The sequence below is a fragment of the Hyposmocoma kahamanoa genome, unplaced genomic scaffold (assembly GCF_003589595.1).
Source record: "Hyposmocoma kahamanoa isolate Upper Pololo Valley unplaced genomic scaffold, ASM358959v1 80, whole genome shotgun sequence".
NCBI classification, from domain to species: Eukaryota; Metazoa; Arthropoda; class Insecta; order Lepidoptera; family Cosmopterigidae; genus Hyposmocoma; species Hyposmocoma kahamanoa.
In genome coordinates, this window is record NW_020654051.1 from 6,453,913 (window position 1) to 6,476,072 (window position 22,160).

Sequence of the window (22,160 nt, forward strand, 5' to 3'; positions counted from 1 at the left end):
TTTCGCATCACTCTTTCGAGAACTTCTGGGCGTACGGCAAGAATTTCGCGTTCAACGTTGGCTTCCAAATGCTCAATCGTCGCCGGTTTGTCCGCATAGACTTGCGCCTTCACATGGCCCCACAAAAAACAGTCCAACGGCGTGATATCGCAAGATCTTGGCGGCCAATCGACGGGGCCGTTTTTCGAAATAATCCGATCGCCGAACGTTCCCTTCAATAAGTCCATTGTGTCACCGGCTGTATGGCACGTGGCGCCGTCCTGCTGGAACCACAAGTCGCCCAGGTCGTGCGTGGCCACATTTGGGAAAAACCAGCCTTCCAACATCTCCCTATATCGCGCGCCATTCACCGTAACGTTGGCTCCGGCTTCATTTTTGAAGAAATAAGGACCGATGATGCCTTCTGCATGCAAGCCGCACCAAACTGTGACCTTTTGCGGATGCAAAGGCGTCTCCAGAACTTGTTCGGGTTGTTCTGCGCTCCAATACCGCATATTTTGCTTGTTTACGTACCCTTTTAGCCAAAAATGTGCTTCGTCCAAAAAGATGATTTTCCGATGAAAATCTGGGTCATCTCTCAGCTTGGCCAGAGCCCAGTTAGAGAACGTACGGCGTCTCGGATGGTCATGCCACTTCAGCTCCTGGACCAGCTGGATCTTCTACGTCTTCAAACCCAAATCTTTACGCAAAATCTTCCACGTAGTGGACGCTGTAAGGCCCAATTCTTGACCGCGGTGCCGAATTGAGACATTCGGATCTCCGGTGACACTCTCGTTCACAGTTCGTATGGTTTCATCGGTACGCACTGAACGAGCGTAGGAAATACGCGGCACGTCACACAGAGAAAACGTCTCGTCGAACTTTTTCATCAATAAGCGAATATTGGCTTCGGTTGGCCGGTGATGTTGGCCGTAAATTGGTATCAAATCACGGTACGTTTGGCGAATTGATTTGCCATTTTTTATGTAAAATTCCAAAATTTGGCGACGTTCTGGGAGCGAAAGGTGATTCATGTTGACAACTTCAATATTTTCTGTGTCAGAAAAAACCAAGATGGCCGCCATCTGTCAATTCCTTCTCTGTCAAATCCCTATCGGAAAATAGATTGCTCAAAAAAAACACACTTTAGTTGCATACTTACTTATTAATCTCCTATAACTAATTTTTTATTACACATTCAATTTCCATTACAAATTAAATTGGATTCTACAAAGACAGGATGAAATGCATTCTCTTAAAATCTGATGCACGAATAGACAGACATTTTACAGAGTCGTATAAGAAATATTTATTATGTACATGCACGTAAGTGAATTATATATGTAGATTGCAATCGCAAAAATTTATAAAAGATTGAAATTAAGATAACATATCCGTTCCGCCGGCTTCGCTTGCAAGTACTTTCTATTTTCATGCTAAATTAATTAGAAACATTTAATTAATTTTTGTCTATTTTAATGATACAGCACTCTGATTTTGTACGATATGCGAATTTACGGAGGCGAAGAAAGTGTATGAATAGAATACAAAGTGTGAATATGAACTTTTTTTAAACATTCCGTTAATTAAAAAAATATCAGATTAAGATGTGTAATGTGTGATTTTTTTAGTCTTGGTAATAGTCTTACTAATAGAACTCGCAGCTTTCATGTCTCGCACATAGCAGGGCCTATGCGAGCTCAACATCTTTGGGTTAATTGTGAAGGGGAAAAAAAAACTATCTTGACACAATCTAAAAACTAGTTAAAATTATGTAGTAAATACTGTTTACACCTAAACAGGTTTTCTTTAACCGTCCGGATCGCCAACCTCTGGAAAGAAAAACGGAAAACTGTCAGAAAATAACGTTCTTACACCAATGTCATAGTTAATTTATGACTCTTCTATTTATGTTAAATACAACATTAATATGAGGATTGAGGGAGCAGAGGAAAAATTCCTAATCTTCGATTTGATTTTAGAGGGGTATATCCACTTTAAGGTTAAAAATAAAATATTGTATGAGTTACTACACGATATATTCAAGCATAGACACTAATCAGAAACATAAAACAAAAAAGTTTCCTCGATAGATAAAAATCACGAAATGACCTCTAATTTTCACATTTTTTCGATTTATCCTCGAAATGCTACAGGTTATTAGGACAAAAATTAGATAATTAATTATATTTATGCATGATCGAGAACTGTCACTACGGATTTTTTTTAATCCCTTTAGTTTTAGAGTTATTCCGCTAAAACGAACTTGGTACTTTTAATGCGCAAAATTCAACATCTCCTGTCGCATGTCACGCGAACTTCAGGCATATATTTGTTTCACAAATTTGGGCGGAGTCAACGTTAAAACTTTTTTGACATGCTCCCTCTTAACAAAGTCACAAATTAATTTAAGAGGCAATGTAATAGGTACGATTCTGTAATAAGATTCCGGTTGATGTTCAAAATATACCATTTACCAAGTTTAAAACAATAGTGAAAGAATTTTTTTTTACTAGAAGTTATTATTTATTATACAGCTTCTAAGTTGGATGACACAAATCCATGTCAATGACCCATTTAGCTCGTGCATGTTGTCTTGATCTATCATGTTTGAAATAAATATTGTAAATTGTAAATGTATACAAATGTATAATAAAGAAGAACCTCTGGAGTTTCTTACTCATTCTTCCAGGGCAACGTGCCTTACGAATGAGTAGTTTAGTAACCCGCAGTTTTCATGGCCTATGCGAGCTCAACATCTTTCGGTTGAATAATTTTGAAGGCAAAAAGACGTTGAGTAACTGGTTGCAAAAATTAACAGGCCCGATTGTAAAGGGCCCGAAAAGTCAGTTTGTTTGAAAAAACCAAATTACGTACGATTTAAATTCCAAAAAAGAGTTTCATTACCTATGTAACAATCGCGAAAAACTTAAAGTTTTGTTTCAATTTGAATTTACTACAGCAACACTAGTATATTTTTCAATGTCAGTAACACCAATATTAGATTTATGTCGCGTGTCACTTCGATACAGCAAGTATTGTCCGCCTGTTCTGAATTTGAATCCCAGATCGTGACCGGCAGTACTAAAAAAAAGAGAATCTAATAATAGACTTTTACAAGTTTTTTTTTTCAGTTTATCATGTTATTGTTCTTCGTTGTTAGCGAAAGGTATTATTATTAAACATTAACAAATCGTACCTACCAACCCTTGGATAATAAAGCCACATGAGATCATACGTCAAAATAGCTTTTATCACATGAGTCATAAAAATAATACAAATGTACAATAAACAAATGTTGTATATATGTGTAATTTTATATCTCAAAAAAATTAAAAAGTTAAATCTTCAAAACTCTCTTCTGAAATCATTGACTTACAATTATATGGACGTCGGGTCCGCGCTAAAAAGTGTCCGCACTTGTAAGGCGCTAAAATCGTATGCAGAGCGCCAAACTCCGCTTTAGTCTTCATTTGTTCGACTGACAGCGCGATACTGCGATGACATTACAATTTAAATTTTGAATAGGTTAACTTGGGACATTTTTTTCGTGGTTTTTGTATTAGACCCGTCGTCCATTTATTTGTAAGTCAATGTCTGAAATTTATCATTTTGCCGATGTGCCTGTAAGCGTGTGTATTCTAAGCGTGTATTCTAAGCGTTTTATAGATTTTCCCGATCTCGTATCAGACTATTTTTTAATGTAACCTGTTCCATTTATAGCCTGGTGGGAGCTACATGCAGCTGTTTCCAATTTTCATATCTTCAATTAAGCTAACGAAGGCAGGAGGCCACTTCCTCCACTGCACTGGTTTGCGCCTCGAGAATTACGCGTGATGGACATGTTGCCAGGCCCGGCGACAGAAATATAGCAGCTCCCGCCTTTAAGTAGCGCTGGAGATCCTTGGTACTTGCATTTACGACAACTAGTTCCGCGTCAAACTCACTCAAATAATCTTTATATCATAGGTAAGCAAAATACTATAATTTAATTAGATGAAGACCAAGAATGGCGTAGTGAACAAATAAACAAGAACATCCAACTGATTTAATAATAATAATAATACTTTATTTCGGCCCAACAACAGTTACCCATAGTTTATTAGTAAAGAACTTAGGAATAAGGTTAGTATGATGCTATTCAAATACTAAAATTAAAATAAAATAAGATAATGTTAAAAAAAATTGTACAATTAAAATTCAAAAATAAACCACAACATTAAATTTAAAATTATAAAATTGAAATTAATCTATCACACTTATGTCAACTTAAACTAAACCGCCACATGAAGTTTCATCCAGTGGGCCTGAATGGGGCAGTCAATTTTATCAACCACAATTTTTAGATTGCTGTTGGGGCACCCGCGCACACGTCGCCAAAGCGAGGCAACCCGCTTCCTCAGAATGGCATGAAAGCCATCTGTGCGTGTCTCAGCGAACATGCCTGAAGCGCTACAGTGTCGTGGTAACCCTAACAACATCCTAAACGCGTTGTAATATTGTACCCTCAGCGTATTTAGGGCCACCTTATTATACTTCACCCACAGGCTACACGTGTAGAAGGTTTGACAGTATGCTTTAAAAAGCGTTAATTTTACCTCCTCACTACAACGTGCAAACCTGCGGGCGAGCATATTTGATCTGACTGCAAGGGCTCTCCGTTCTCTCTCGATATCCACCAGATCGGACTGATCATCTGTCACCCAGTGACCAAGGTATTTAAATTTAAAAACTCTAGGAAGCTCACTTAAAGAGCTAAACCGTGAGGAGTTGAGCTACACCGACAAGATCCTGGCTCTTAAAAAGTAAGTTACCTTGAACACGTACTCGGCACATTGATTAAATTCTACTACTTATTCATAAGGCAGATTCCCTGAGAAGAATGGGTAAAAAACTCTAGAGGTTGTTCTTTATATGGCCCCTCCGTGTTGCCGGACCTGGTTACATACGATTACTCGTGGTCTACGTGTAACGAAGTTGTAACTGCTTGTAACCACAGTTGTTATCAACCCGTATCCGTCATTAGAGTATCGAATCATTAACTGTGAATGTGGCTTCACTCAAATTCTGTCAATGTTAGATCTGAAATTAGCTCAAAATAGGTTCTTGACCACAAACCACATAAATTTTGACACAGTTACGGGGGAACCTTAGCAAAGTCATAATGAATTAATTAACTATTTTACATTGTACATTAAAAATTAAGTTAAGTGCAGAAGATGCAAACTTTTTTTGGATGGCTAAGTTTAGTTTTGCCTGAACGAGCCGCCAGCTTTCTGGTCACCGGAGGGTTCAACGAGGAGAAGTAAAAGCTCCTTAGCTAGGATCTTCGCTTGTGAACATTATTAACACATACGCACACTACATAAGCTTCAAAATGTTTTTGCTTTTGACGCGCCGTAACCCACTGTCCTCGAAGGTGGTAGCTCTTCGTCTTACCGTATCGATGACATACACTATATTATCGCGGCCTAGAACTTAGTACACACTGATCGCGCCACAAGTATCCGCCATGCTGATCTGTGCATGGGGTGATTTTTTTTAAATCCATCTCTGTACTGTATCTAAGACGCGATGCTATTGGCCTACATTTTGTCTTTGACAGTATGTATAGCGTTGGTGAATTATATGTAAGTGTGTTGGGAGCATGTGTGAGAGAAGTGTTTACTGAGAATACTAAAATATTTAGTTTTAGTTACTTAATACTAAATGTCTTTTTTTTTCTTTGGGAGTATGTGTGAGAGGAGTGTTTACGAAGAACAATGTTCCTACTTAATACTACATACTTCATTTTTATCTAAGTTATTATATATATTTGTTTTCATCATTTCTTTGTCTTATTCCTTCTTTTTTCCTTTCTTTTGTCTTTACTTTTTTGCCATCGTGGTGAAAGGATTTACCAATTATTGGCGTAGGGAACTCGGCCATTTTGCCCAGGATGTACCAGACGTACTAGGAATACGATGCATACGTCATTGCGTGGAAGCTTGTTTCGTGCACCCCAAAGGTAGGTGGTGACTGAAAATCAGTGCTTTGTTTCTGAGCAAATCCCGCATTGAGCCACGACCTGTTTGTCTTACACTGCAGCACATATAAGCTGTTGATCATTAGGTTAGTGTTTTGCATTTATGTATTTTAATTTATTCTTGTTTGTTTTTAGTCCGACTTAGACTTTTTGTATGTGCGATGCAAGACATCTTTATATAGACAGATATCTATCTATTAGACATATTATAACAATCTAATGTGTGCAATAGACGGATTTGAATTATGACTTGTGTAGCGAATTGCAGCAATCGCTACAAATCTCTTTTGTTTATATTTTATAGTCTTTTTAAGTTTCAGTTTTATATTTAAATTCTAAATTTAAATGGGATTTGATGTTGGAGCCTTGTCTTTGCTATTGCTTCTGTTTTTGAATTGATAGCGTACGTGTTTTGCATCGAGTATATAACCAGAAATAAAGACGCAATAAGGGCCATATATTCCTGTTAAAAAATTAGCGATACAGCTCTTATAAATATCAACTCTCGTTTGCACTGAAATATAGACAGGCCAACTACTGGCCTGTGCGTACGTCTCCGTATATTCCAACAAATATTCTGTATTTATTGTAATAAAGATAATATCTCTAACAATGCCGTGCTGTTCTATTCGGTGGTGTGGGAAAAACAGCAAAACATCTAATTACAAAACAAACGGAACTAAATTTCATCGGTAATTAAATATTAAATATGTAATTTTGCAATTTTCGTCCATTATAGCAAAGCTCAAGTTAACTCGGTCGATTTGAAGTGAAACAGTTGACGACACCCGTCAATTGTTTCGAATTCGGGCTGGCCAATCGGAGCGCAGTTGTCACAGTAATGATATGGCACAATAGATTTCAAACAAATTAAATGACATTTCGCCTCTATTTCTGGTTATATACTCGATGGTGTTTTGTAACAAATTATGTAAGTACTTTGGTCTTCCTCACTCATTGATAGCAACCACCCGAACTCGATGATACAGTCCACTACAACTTGAAAACCCTAGTATCAAGAGAGATCCAAAGAAAAGGGTATCTGATTCAAAACAATTCAACCTGAGCCATTGGAAGTTCCGTGGATTGATAACTGTATGCTGAATAGACTTAAGAGTTGTGACGGCTATGAGGTTGCGCTTAGGGCACATTCCTTCAAAGAAGTTTACCTTTTTGATGGGCATTACACCAACACCATATTGTATTACCTCGTTTTGATGGAATGTGTTCGGACCGAGAGACTCAGGAGACAGTTGGGCAGTGTGGTTAACATACGACAGACTGGGTGGTGTAACAGTGTATTGGCCGCTCCTTCGTCAAACGAAGCCAAGATACTGTATAAAATATATTTCGATAGTCTTAATCTAGGATAGATGTATAAATTAAGTAACATTACGGAGCGACATTACCATGTGAGTTATCACACGTTAAATCTTCTTAAATTAAAAAAACTTTATACATTACCAAAATGCATAATTCTTGAGTTTCACTTTTGAAGTACAGTTTTTTGTGGTTGTGTAACAAGTTTTCTTTCTGAACTTAAAACTGTCTTTTAAATTATATGGAGACAGGTTTAATCAAATCATAAATTATACTCATATCGTTAAAAGTATTTAATGAGTTCCAAAACGCAGTAAATGTAAAATTTTATAGAATCTCCATAAAATACGCGTATTTATAATCATATAATACCTGAGATACCTTATACGATTTTAATTCGTCCAGAAATTAGTCTAATAGGAAACGCCCTTAAAAGGCAAACCCGTAGTCGTAACCTAATGCATATTTAAATAGATTTGAAAATAATAAAAATGTTATGATCCTCGCAAATGTTATTGCTATAAAAAAGCGTAATTTAACTAAAGTAACTTAAAAAGGCAATAATAAAATATAATTAGCAAATTTACTTCCTCTATTTTCATGTTTACCTATTCAAATACCTATAAAACTGCCGGTTACCATGCCGGACTACCGCGCAAAGGTCCCAGGTTCGATTCCCGGGCCGGGAGAAATATTTGTATGGCCTACATTTATTTCTCTCGTGAGTTTGGGTGTAATTTGTGGTTGTCTATGTGTGTGGCCAGGGCACCCGCGAAACAGGGTTTCCCTAGTGCGGGGCTATGTTGAGGCGTACGTTATTATTATTATTATAAAATTAATTTGTAGTGTAAATGGATATGGATAAAACTAGAGTTTATACAAGTGGAATGACACTGATCATCATCATCTACCCATTTATACGTCCCACTGCCGAACACGGGTCTCACGGGGAGGGTTGTGAATCTTCTTCGACGTGCAGGTTTCATTGCGATGTTTTCCTTCAACGAAAAGCTAATAGTAAATTTCAAATTTAATTTTACACATAAATACCGAGAGAGTCTGAGGTGCAAAATCGGGTTCGAACTCACGACCCTCTGCTTTTGGTAGGTCAAACCTATAGTACGATTGCCTACTACATTCGATTCGTGTCAGTTCCGAATTCGAGAAAATTGCGGTCACTTAATCTCAAAAAATCGAACACTCAGAAAAAATTCCTGGCACGGTATGCTAGAAGACGTCGGTTTGAATCTGGCCGGAATGAAGGAATTTTTTCAGAGTATTCTTTCTTCTCAATCTTTTTATTAATAATTATAACAAACTAGTGGAGTAATTTCATATAAAAAATTATTAAATATGAGTTCTTAGGTTTTCGCGATTGTTACACATAGGAAATGAAACTATTTTTCCGGATTTAAATCGCGTATATTTGTTTTTTCAAACAAACCGACGTTTCGGGCCCTTTACAGGTCCCATGGTCGCGGTTGACTTTCGAACGTCGGTTTGTTTGAAAAAACAAATATACGCGATTTAAATCCGAAAAAATAGTTTCATTTCCTGTATTGAATATGAATTCAATAAAAATTTAAGTATATTATCTCTCGTGAATTCTTAAAAAATAAACAATGAATATGAAATAAAGGCACTCATTTCTCAATGATTATGAAAAGCAGTTCATAAAAAAATATTTTTAATTGACAAGACTACGTTAATGGTATATAGCTACTACGCTAATTAACTAATAAAATTAAATAATAGATTGAGTTAGGAGTTCGCGATTGTTACACATAAGAAATTAAAAATTGTTTCGGCTCTCAATCGCGTATATAAGTTATTTCAAACAAACTAACGTTTTGGGTCCTTTACATGTCCCATGGTCACTGTTGACAGTCAGGTTCATATCTTAAATGATAGAAGTATGGCTAATTGTAGTTCTTCTTTTAACCGTTAGGAGCCATTGCATTGCACTGCGAATTATTATTGATGTAAAAATATTTACGTCGTTATTAACCACTTTTAACGCTGTAAACTTATAGTAGAGGTAACTAACTAAGGGTTGAAAGTATGCCGGACGTCACGTATTACGCAGTATTGGAAAATTATTACTTTCGACTCTAATGGTTCATTGCGTTTCATTCATTAGATTCTTTGCCGACGTTGATACCTGATCTGAATTTCGCTTAGGAGTATTAGGACGCTATTTACAAGCCGACAACAACACTTCTATGTGGTCTTTACAGTCAGCATAAATATGCTTTTGCACCACTTCAAGTATGTGTGGATTTGAAAATCAAGATTGTCTTAACGATTTTTAACTGTACATTCATATCTTTCAGACGAATTTCAGTTATAATTTAATAATATAAAATATTTTTCGATAAGGTTGAATTTTATTTAATTTTTTGGCTGAAGACATAAGTTAGCCCTAATTGAGTGGTCTATATTCTATACACTTCCTTTCTATAAATCACAAGTCATAAAAAATGTTATTAACGAGTTTTTAATAAACGAACACCGACAGTAATTAAATTTACTAAATTATACTTTTTGTGGTGACATTAAAGGGCAGCGCAAACTGGCTGATTGCGGGGGAGATCATCACGCAGGATATAAGATTCTGCCCGACACCGCACACTGATGACATGCCACCGGATTTGAGTTCCCTCGGATTTCACTCCACTAGAAACAACGCAGTCGAAAAGTCCCCGGCGCATGCCGGTGGATTCCGGTGCATACCGGTGGATTGCGGCGCATATCAATGGATTCCGACGCATAACGGTGAATTTCATCATATACTGACGCCTCCCGCCGCGGTATCCTCTAGCGTGTTCTTCAATGCCGCAGAGATAAATGTGCTGCGGTATTCCGAGGTCGGTCTCAGAACACTGAAATTTATACCACATTTCAGTCGAAACACCGTAAAGTATTGTTGGTGAATTTAATGTCCTCTGCCTTCCCGTTTGTACTGGCTCTAAAGCTCTTTATGAGAAAGAAGGAGTACGTTACACTCATTATATGCGACATCGCAACAAGTTTTTATAACACAGCCATAATAATGGATAAATAAATGATTAAAATGCATGTTGCACGTTGTCGGCGATATAAATGAAAATTGTGCTTCTCTTTTTGTTCTATTAGATTACTTTTCATTATTTGACGACCTCGGTGGCCTAACGATCCCTATACATAACGATACCGAGATTCTGGTTCGATTCCCGGTAGGATCAGTTTGGAAAATTTACTTCTCTAGCCCCAGAGTTCCGCTGCTCAGGTACTCATAGCACGAAGAATTTCCTAGTTTGAGACCAAGAAATTGGTGTGGTTATCTGGCGCATCACAGCAAGTCTTTTAATCAACAAATTGAAATATTATTGATATGGTAGTGTAAATTGTTCTTGGTTTAAGTGTTAGTTTAATAAGCGAGCTCAGGTAACTGAGGGTACAGATCTGAATGGAAAGAAGATCCAGTCTACATCAATGGAAGTAGGAAGAGGGGTTCTACAAGGTTCAATTCTTGGCCCGACTCTTTATTCTATTTATACTTCTGATCTCCATAAATATATTGGAATTCTCTCGTGAGTTTTGGTGTACTTTGTGGTTATCTATGTGTGTATCCATGGCACCCGCGACATAGGGTTTTCCCTAGTGTGGGGCTATGTTGAGTCATCATTGACATTGTTATTTGAATTTGTACATATGCACGCAATTATTTATTCATGCGGAGTTGCTAAAAGTGGTATTAATTCAGTTTTCTAAATCAAGATCTTAAGAAGGTAACGCAAGTGTCGCATAAAAACGATCTTTTCCTAAATGCTCGAAAATGTTCTTTCATAATATTGGGAACGTGTAAATAAACAGATGTAGTAGTTGCTAGTCCCATGGTGATGGTAATGGACAGCAGCTCCATGAAGCTTTTAGTGTTAAGAACCTAAGTCTATTGCTCGATGGTTCATCTAGTTTCGAGAAACACGTTGAGTCCAAAATAGATTCAAAATTCAAATTTTCAAATTCAAAATAATCTTTATTTCATAGGTAAGCATTATTACTCTTGCAATCGTTACAAACCCCGCTCATTCGTAAGGCAGATTCCCCTGAGAAGATTATTACGCTTCGGTGAAGCACCTTTACAAACTGAGACCATTCTTGAGTGACGCTGTTAGGGTAAGGCTAACAAATTCGGTAGTATTGTCAGTACTGGTTAATTTACTTAGATGTAAATAGTGCATTGACCACGTCATACAAAAAACTGCTGATAAAACGCAGAGGGTTGAAATCGCCTTAGGTATTGTTGACAGCTACCATACTTTTTACAAAAAAAAAACTGTAAAACTAAACAGTCTGTTGCATACGTTAAGAGTTTCGTCGATTCCAGAATATCTGGCTGAAAAACTTAGCTGGAGTGACCAGCTACACAGTTGAAATGTCCGATTTATACGGCACCCACATCATCAGGTCGATACCTCCATATAACACTACACCAACTTAATTTTTTGATCATTTTCTGTTTTTAATGTAAACAGCCTTATTTTATTTACTAATATTATGCTCCCTAACTTTGTGTAAAAAAAATAAAGACACAAAAAAGGAAATTAATAAAAAACGAATTTCGTGACAAAAAATTAAGAAAAAAACAAAATAAAAACGGAGATGACCAAAAAATTAAATTGGTGTAGTTTTGGAGGTACCGAGTTATAGTTACATATTTTGTCTCATAGCAAAAATTTAGCTTTATGGGACAAACGAACAATATATACCCTTGATATGGTACAGCTACATGTGATTGTACGTCCAAAGAGCTTTTATCAGATGAAAGTTATAAAATAATACGTACTACATGAAACAAATTATATACTACGTGACATTTTAGCTTAAAAAACTTATCGACTAACTCATTGCAATGGACTAACTACATACGTAGAATCTTTAAACCGATCGACTGAAAAGTTGTCATTTTGCAGATGTGGCCTTATTCCACCAAGGATGCGAATAACCAATGTGATACTATGATATTTTTATGACATCTACTTATGTTAAGTTCAGTTTGAAAACATATGTCGTAAAATAGCGACCGATATGTTTAAAAAGATATCACGCTTTTAAATGTACAATGCGCGTCAGGCAATTAAAAAATGTTATGAAAACATTTAAATCGTGCAAAATTACAATCATCGTGCTTATTAAACATACTCAATTATTTGCTTTATTTTGGCGTAAGTCATGTGTATTTAAAATAAATATTGTAAGTTATCACTTACAATATGCTATCGCATCATATGATAAACAATATTGTCTTGATCGTATTTGAAATAAATATTGTATATGATAAATGTATACAAATCTTTATTTACAAAGAGCAACCCCTAGAACAGTATTTTATTTATTTATTTATTTATCCAGAAATGGATAGCCAACACAATACATATAAAGAGTATAGCTAATAATTTACAATCAAAATATAAAATCATTATATATATCGCACTTACAGGCTACCACAGCATACTAGTAAAATACAAGCGGTTTATGTTATAAAGTAAGATTTACATTTTAAAGAGTTTATTACAGGATTACAAAGCAAATAGCAAGTTACAGATTAATATAATTACTTAATTTTAATTGTAAAGCCGCAGCCCCCTGAACGCATTGTTATAAAGGACAAACTTTGTTAGTACAGTTGACCCGCTGGGCGCAGGTGTAAAAAGTTTGACAATAAACTCTAAACAAGGTCGTTTTAACCACAGACATATATCTTGTTGTGCATCTTGCAAACCTGCGGATCTACATGTTGCTTCTTATCGACAACGCCCTGCGCCCCCGCTCCAGGACCCCGATTCAGAACTCTTCGATATTTTAATCGCATCGTTCGATGGCATATCTTTCACGAGTCTAAGGGCGCTTTTTCGAGCTATTCAGAACATTCCATTCCGTTATTCAACAGCGTATACGGAGTTAGTCGGTGAAATAGATTATAGAAAAATTTAAATCCTTCATTTATACATTTTTAAAACTTTAAAGGCCTAAAATATAGGAATGCATTAAAATAAATTAATAAAATTGAACAAAAACCAGACTTTATTTAAATAATAAGAAATTTAAGAGGTTCATTCGATAACTGTGTTCGATAACAATGTATGTAGCTTTTGCCGGTCGAGAAGTTCGAGTAATCGTACTGGTGTGACGTCATTTCGGTTCGGTGTCGAATACGACAGTTTGACGTTCGATTCGGTTATTGTGAATAAAAATTAAAAGAAATCGTACGATAACAAATCGAATCGGTCGACAACAGAGTTATCGTAAGGTTCTGATGAATCGACCTGCAGGTCAGCCTGCGTCGCGGCAGCCCGGTGTCCCAGATATTTCAACTTTGAAACTATCTTCAAAGGGACTCCTCCTAACTCGACTGGTGGTACTATATTGTAGGTTTTTGTACCGGCTTAAAATATTAGTACTTCAGTCTTACCAGCATTATATCTGAGGCCATGAGTCTCCGCGTAGCTTTCACAAGCGTCCAGCAACTTCCTGAGGTCACAGATCGACGGGCTCAGCAAAACCATATCTTCATCAAAAGTCGAGATTACCGCGCTTTTGGCCTTAAGCAGTACAAATGGTTTCATTAATAAAAAAACCCGACTTCAAAAGTACGTGGAATTACATATAATTACCAAGTTTTATGGAAATCGGTTACCGGAAAGTGCGCAAACCCGGATTCATCCACTAGTTCGCCATTATACGGAACACGACACAGGAGATAATAAAAAGTGGTTCTCAGTACTCAAAGTATATTGAGAGAGAAAAGCGCCTTGAATTGGAGAATAGCAAAATCAACCATTAAAATAATTGCTCCTTATAATAAAATTTAGGCACTATTTATAAAAATTAATCTTCATGCGTGAACAGCCACCCTTAGCGGTGGATGATTTTCTTCAAAATTAAATGGCACCATTAAAGGATACCCTCTTTCCAACAAAAGAAGAATCATGAAAATCGGTTCGCAAATACCGAAGTTATCGCATAACATACATACAAAAAAAAACATAAGTCGAAGAGGGACCTCTTCCTTTTTTTAAGTCGGTTAGTAAATAATTGACAGAAAAATGTAGTAAGATAAAGATTGTCTTCGTCAATTATTGATGCAGGAGCTAGAGAACATAATGTAGACTTAAGAACCATGTGAACCAAAACTTGCTCTATAAAATAAAGCTATTCGAAAGAGAAAGTGTGTGTGTGCACTTACGGTGCCATTATTTATCTTATCAAGGGCTTATGACGTTGTGAAGAAACTGTCCACTTTCTGTCATTTTCGTTGAGGCAAGTCTTTTATGTATTGTTTCCGGTCGTGGAAAGCGTAAACGTAAATAATCGCCATGATGGACAGTGCTTCTGCAAGCGCGAGTGTTGTTTATATAAAGGTTCTCTACTTTTCATATATATACAATAAAAATTCGCATTACTTCATTTGCTTTATAGAACATAACTTCGGAGAATGACATATATAAATCGAAAGTGGGTATACCATTTTTTTTTTCCATCCTCTAATCTAAGGCATACCATGAGTTTACAGTGACAGCGGCCAGGTAAATACAACCTTGTTACTTCTCCTTGTGACTGGGGCGCAGAGCAATGTACCATACAAAATTATGATTATTCTTCTTCTTTTTGCTTACTGGCGGTCGGTGTCCTAATTAGATTTCGCAAGTATCGAGTTTTCTGCTTAATAATTTGGGACGCTTGTGCAGGTCTTGCTATTCAGTAAGTATTGTGAGAGTACTACGTGACAAAGTACAAGTTTTCGTATCAGATTCTGAATTTTAATGATGCAGAACTGTTGAGTTATTTTGAAAGCGACACTATACATGTTCTTTACGCGGTTGCTAGCGACAACTGTCATTGTAATATTGATATTTACTTCCTTTGATAATGATTTTGATAGTTTTCTTTTATCTATAATATCAAGTGCCGGGACGAACAAGTCGTGTGCCTGATGGTAAGCGACACGACTATCTATAACAGGTGCAGTGCCACTCAGAGCTTTAAATCGCAAAGATCTGATGGGCACTGCCGCTGTACCCGACACCCTGAGACATACGAGCAAGTTGACAAGTCCCATGTACCTGTAATTTTACCAGCACCCTTGCCCTTCTAAACCGGAACACAGTAATGCTGCTTGGCGGCGGAATTAGGTAAGGTGGCAGTACTACTGGTAATAAAATATGACATTTATCCGATAATTATCCATACTAACTCATAGTTGTCTCTTTAATATTTGACTAAGAATGACAAACAGTGAGAGAACTACATAAACACGAAGAAAGATCTATTAGGGAGACTACTTTTTGAAATAGACCTTTGACACGTTCGGATACGTCTCTGATAGAAACACATGACAAGACATCGCTAGCGGTAGCATTTTGTTGTTCCAATTAATTTTATAAAAATCGAGATAATTATTCTGATCAACTCGAACGCTGCTGTAATAGAATATTAATAACTTCAAGCTCCAAAATGTTACAGCTGAACAAGGTCAATGCAGCTGAATAATAACTAGTGTAACTTTTGAATATTCCTATTCTACAAAAAGGAAAAGAAAAATAACCGATATTTTGATATTCGACACTAGCTGTCAGCGTGTAAAATAGGCGAGTATTCCATATTTGCCTTTCTCGGTACTTATTAGACTCTCTATGATGTGTCTCTACTCTCTAAGCAAGAATTAGTTCTGCCCCCGCGCCGTGCTGGTTGTAATTACGGAAAAAGTTCAAAACAATTTTCCAGCACGTTACTAATTAACGTGTGTCACAATTAACACGGGGAAAGCCTTTGCTGATTTGAAAAGCTCATATTTCAAAATACACACATAAAAAGTGTTCATGCATCAAGCAGAGAGGACGTTTTTGCCAACTACTGACAATTTGGTTTTTTAATTAATTTTTTTAACACTGATGAATTTTTTGGTCAATTTTATAATTTGAATTTGAAAAAGAAAATGACCAAAAAATCTTTTGGTATAAAAAAAAATTTAAAAAACCTGATTTTAAGTAATTAGCAAAAACGTGCTTAATTCCTAAACACTTTTGGCGTATGTAATTAGGAGTCATAGGAAGATTTAAGTATCTTTCTAGGGAAAGTTACGTGGAAATTACAATAATTCAAGATAGCTTGTTTTCGAAACAAAATCGTAAAATTACTAGTAATCGCACGTTAAAAGAGAACAGTGTATCGACAGATACCGGATTTAGACATTGCTAGAGATATTTATAATTACTTACCTAATTACCCGATCGACATTAATTCCTACAATAAATATAGAAAATAGATCGCTTTCCCATTATAGATACTTGTGTTAAAAACTGAAGTATCCCCCTGATAGTAACAATTGTAAGAGCACTTAAAAGCGAATCATACCGTTTTGAACTCAAGGTGCAATTTTGATTAAAACTAAAATTCGTCGAGGACATTATTTTAAAAGTGCACCTTAACTTCATTGTGATATGATACGCTTTTACGTGCTCCTAGAATTGATTCTAAAAACTATCTATCTGCGAGTGGGAGTGTCTACATAGAAACGGTTATATTCCTGCAGGTATAGTAATATTATGATTCCTAACTTTTACTTCTTAAAGCAAGTTGCAGATAATATATTTAAATCCGTTAAGTATTTAACTATTTAATAAGTTAACTTATTTTTGTTCTGTATTTTTTGAAAGCAGAACTAGACACTGACTTCCTTAATGTGGGCGTTTGTGCAAACGGACAATATCTCCTATAAACAACTTGTCGTAAAATTATTGTAACAACTCTCTGTTCGCTTATAGCTTGTAATGAATGTAAAACTCAAATTTAATATAGACATTATGATAATTCCGCTCTCTGCGATTCGAATAGAGCTCATGCCGTTACATATGTTAAGCCTTAGGCTAAGACCACAATTTACGCACGGAATATGGAACAGACTTGAAAAAATAAGCGGAATACTTTCAAATTGGCCTTGTTTTTGTTGGTGTTACGAGTAAAACAATGGAATCTGACCGCCTAGTAACTCGTTTTAAGCTAGGCTTAAAGCTCACGTGATTTTTGAGATAAAACAGAATAATTAAACAGGCACGTATCTAAAAAGAAACTACAACAATTACAGCTCTATACACGTGGAAATATAGAAAAGATTTAGATAGAGAACACCATTGCGAATAAAGGGCAATAAACAACAATAGAAGACTTTTATGATAACATGTGACGAGTGTTAAGCGACACGCATTTACAGTTGCAATGCCGTTCACAACTTCAAATCGCAAAGATCTTAGAGGCACTGCCAATGCGTCCATCACACTGACACGTAAGTTGAAAAGACCCAAACGCAATTTTACCAAAACCTTAACGCAGTGATGCTCACATTACTGTATGGTGGCAGAAATGGTAGAGCAGCAATACTTCCCTGGATGAACTCTTTCACAAGCACCTCTACTGCTCCTAAAAAGCCTGACTGACCAGTCTGACGTTTAGTTATCACAGAAGACAAAATTGTTTGTTAATTCATACAAGGAAGACCACTAAAAACGTTTCATTTACAAGAGCACTGGTTTTAAATTATAAAATTGATTCTTCTTCTTCTTAAAGTGCCTCTCCACTACTGGAGGTTGGCCGTCAATATGGCAAATTTGTCTCTGTCCATGGCCAAACGAAACAGGTGTTCCGCGCTCGTGACTCTGGTCCACTCCCTTATGTTGCGTAACCACGCCTTTTCACGTCTTCCTGCGCATCTCTTGCCTTCAACCTTTCCCATCATTATAAGTTGAAACAGTCGGTATCTATCGCGTCGAAGCACGTGACCGAGATATGTGATTTTGCGCTTCTTAATGGTCCGCGTCAGCTGGCGTAAGGTGTTACGGAGCATGCGACGGTAGCACCAGATTTCAAATGCATCGAGACGCCGTCTAGTTTCTTCTTGGTCCTTGCGTCGCTGCCGTAAATAACGATTGGCCAGACATAACAGTGGATGATGCGGATTGTAAGTTGTATACAAAGTTTTCGACAGCACAACACTCTCTAATAAAATTGATTAAACAAATTAAAATTTCAATCTTTAATTATTTTTTTTATTCTTCTTGTCTTTTATAATCTCTTTCTTTATTAGTCGAAATGTGTGTGTAGCTCTAAAATAGCAGCACGTATTCGCTCTCTCCCGCTCCGGGCCCATACATTATATTTTATATAGTTAATTACAGCCACTTACACACCACATCATAAGGGAAAGCCGCCTTGTAATTTAAAGGCCCTTCAACAACTTTTAAATATAGTTATATTAACGAAAATTAAAGTTTATAGAAGCAAATAAATTTATCGAAAGTGAGAATTCAGAGCACTATTTCCAAGCTGTTCGTGTAATTTGTCTTTACTTGCTACTAATGCAATGATCCAGATCATTTACATAAACACGGAACTAACTCTAATACCATTTTGAACCACACGCAGACGAAAGGATACGGTATCATTTTGAAAGATAAATTGAGTTTAAAATAACACCCTTGTACGGAACCTTGTTATACCACATACCCACAGACAGAACCTATAATGTTATAATTGTAACTTTTTTATAAAAAATACCAACCTCAAAAAGTTCGTGGAATTACATCTATTTGCCAAGTTTTATTGAAATCGGTTACCGGAAAGTGCGTGAAACCGGATTCATCCCCTAGGTTGCCACCCATAGTGATGGAATATTTCCTTCAAATTTAAATGGGACCAATACTGAAGTAACCTCTTTCCAACAAAAAAGAGTCATGAAAATCGGTTCACAATGGCCGGAGTTATCGCGTAACGTACATACCAAAAAATACAGTCGAATTGAGAACCTCCTCCTCTTTTGCAGTCGGTTAATAAGAATAATAAATAAAAAGCCTACTTATAGGAGTTTCTTTTAGCATAATATTACATACTTATGAAATGAGTAAAACTGATTTCTATTATGTACTCATTTGTTAGTGAATAAGACAATCTCAGCATATCGCTGGTTTATAGCTTCCGAATATATTTCCTAGCTTTCAGACATTGTCGGATAATGACTTCTAATACACAACATACTAATTACTTTACCTAGCAAGAACTACAATACATCTAATATAACTATTTACAAGATAGATCTGTTATCATTTTTTTAAGTTACTAGTTAGTTAGTTACTAAAAACGTAGCAAAAGCATAAAAGTGAGGGTCAAAATTTTCCATGGAATTGGAATACTTAGTACATAAATTACATACAGTACCTATGTAGGTATTCTTATAGATTCAATTTACACTAAAAAAAAACAGTTGTAAACTTTCCAAGTCTTTCTAAAAATCATCCTCAAATAGTATAACGTTATCTATAATATCCCGTCATACGGTACAGTTTTTCACCTAGTACATCGTAAATATGTTCTTAGAACCAGTAGCGACAACCACAAATCATCTTAAGATAATGAGTAATACCGTTGGGGAAATTCATAAACTCGTTACGACCCATTAATTGAACCATACGTGGTCTTGTTTGGTATTATTGGCCTATTATTAATGAGCTATAAAATGGTACCAACTCATTAACAGGTCACTCCAGATCCAATAGACATTCAACATGGACGCAAAATTATTGGTAAGTTATTTTATCAATATATTTATCAAGTATCGATACTTATTAAAAGTTGCTTTAGAGATGTTGCCTACCTAAGTCTGAGCAATAAGGTGACATATTTTCATCTTGTGTGGTACCTATATTGCTTTTATACCACTTATATTATTATTATCTTAATCTACGATCTTCGGCGATAGATAAGAATTGAATAATTGAGCATGAGTCTCCCAATCGAAGTTTCTAGGACGATCACGTAGTGCTTTCGTTCATAAATAATGTAAGAATCGTAGCTTTCATGTGAATTTATATGTGTACTTTTACCATTATATTGGCTGATCACGATCGATAAGTGGCGGTGTTGGTGGCATTTATAGGAAAATAATTATGATATAAAACTGAAGCAGCTATATAAGTAGGTAGTTACTTTCATTTTAACGTCCATAGTTTAATCATAAATCCGCATGGTCATAAAGGTTAGAGACTATTTATAATTTCTCTGCGATTTTGAACGACTCTGCCCTAAATACAGAAGTTATCTATCAAATTTTCTTTCCCACAGGTTGCAGTTGTCGGGGTATGGGCCACAATCACTTCTGGAGCACCAGTACCACAGAGTCCGCAATCTAATTCGCAAAGCTTTGTCCGAGGCGTCTTTATATCTTCAGACGCTTTGAAAGAACTTCAAGATAAGGCCCAAGACCAACCGGCTACTAACGCGGTCGATCTAAATGGAAATTTGAAACTAACAACGACCAAGTTAAACTCAAATATTGATCCTGGAAGTTCTCTTCAAAGCCAGCCTATAGTAGGAAACACGCCACCACTGGTTACAAGATCTCAAACAATTATAGGAAATCCTCAAATTTCACCAGTCACACAACCGGTGACCAACTCTCAACAGCTAATAGTGGATTCAACGGCACAATTAGTTTCTAATACACAACCAATACTGTCTAACCAACAAACATCTACCGGAATCCCGAATAATCAGAACCAATATTTAGTGAGCCAACATTCAAATCAGCCGAATCAAATTTTCGTGAGCCAACCAACAAATCAGCCCATTTTACTCGGCCAAATCAAGCAGCCGTCATCGAATCTACCTGTTCTGATTACTCAGTCACCTTCAGGTCAACAAATGTTGGTTAATCAACCTAGTCAACCCATTTACTTAAGTCAACCAACCAACCAACCCATTTACATTAGTCAACCATCCAATGAACCGATTTTACTCAAGTCGCAAGGCACTAACCAACAAATACTAATTAGACCATCTAATCAACCAACTTTAGTGTACCAAAACGGACAACCGACACTCATTAACAACCCGGCGGGCGACCAGGTTACGTTAGTAGCCCAGTCACCAAATACCGTGCAAAATCCGGGTACAGTGTACGCTGTGGTGCCAGTAAATAATGAACAAAGTGTCCCTAACTTTAACGGCAACACTTACTTCGTGCCTTCAAACTCAAACCAAGTTTATACTATTAGTACCGGTAAATAAGTGAGCTGTAAGTGTTGTACACTAATTATTGGAACCATATAATAATATTCTAACATTTTGAAACATATGACCACAGACTATTAGATGCTAACGCATAAAACTATACAAACGTATAAAACTTTGTTTTTTTTTTATTCGAAATATCTCCGTTTCGTTCATATCCGCAATGCTGAAAAAAGTTCAAAGAAATAAATAATACATTAGTAATGCCTTTACATAACGTAATATAGAAACAAGTAATTCGCTTAGATAATAATTATATTGTATTTAAATATATATTTAGAATATTATACATAACTTATTTTACATAAATATTAATATTATTAGTATTTATGTATCGTAAGTTTATACAATACAATACAAAAATTCTTTATTGTACACCAAAAAAGGAAACAAATACAATACAATTAAATTAAAAATAAGCGGTGGTACAATGGGCGGTCTTATCGCTTTAAGCGATTCGACAGCTTTAAGCGAAGTTTATGTACATAATTATTTGTTTATTTAATTAATATTTATTTGTTTTAATAATATTATTGTGCAATAATTAGACCCTTGATACTTTATTTCTTCTATACAACTAGGGTTAACTGGAAAAGACCTCATCAGGAAATAAACTTACCTCATTATATGTATTTTTTAACATGTTTTCTTTGTGATGAATAAATATTTAATAACATTTAATAATAACATTCATACAAATTAACTTTGGCATATATTTAACACTGTAGATGGCGAC

At 36.0% G+C, this 22,160-nt stretch overlaps 1 protein-coding gene across 1 annotated transcript; it reads left to right on the forward strand.

Moving 5' to 3' along the window:
• The first annotated feature begins 19,895 nt into the window (after positions 1-19,895).
• LOC113233897 lies at positions 19,896-21,564 on the forward strand. The gene is made up of 2 exons (XM_026469127.1): positions 19,896-19,938; positions 20,477-21,564. The coding sequence occupies exons 1-2, from the start codon at positions 19,921-19,923 to the stop codon at positions 21,419-21,421; spliced, it is 963 nt and encodes a 320-aa protein (XP_026324912.1). The 5' UTR covers positions 19,896-19,920; the 3' UTR covers positions 21,422-21,564.
• Positions 21,565-22,160: the final 596 nt, after the last annotated feature.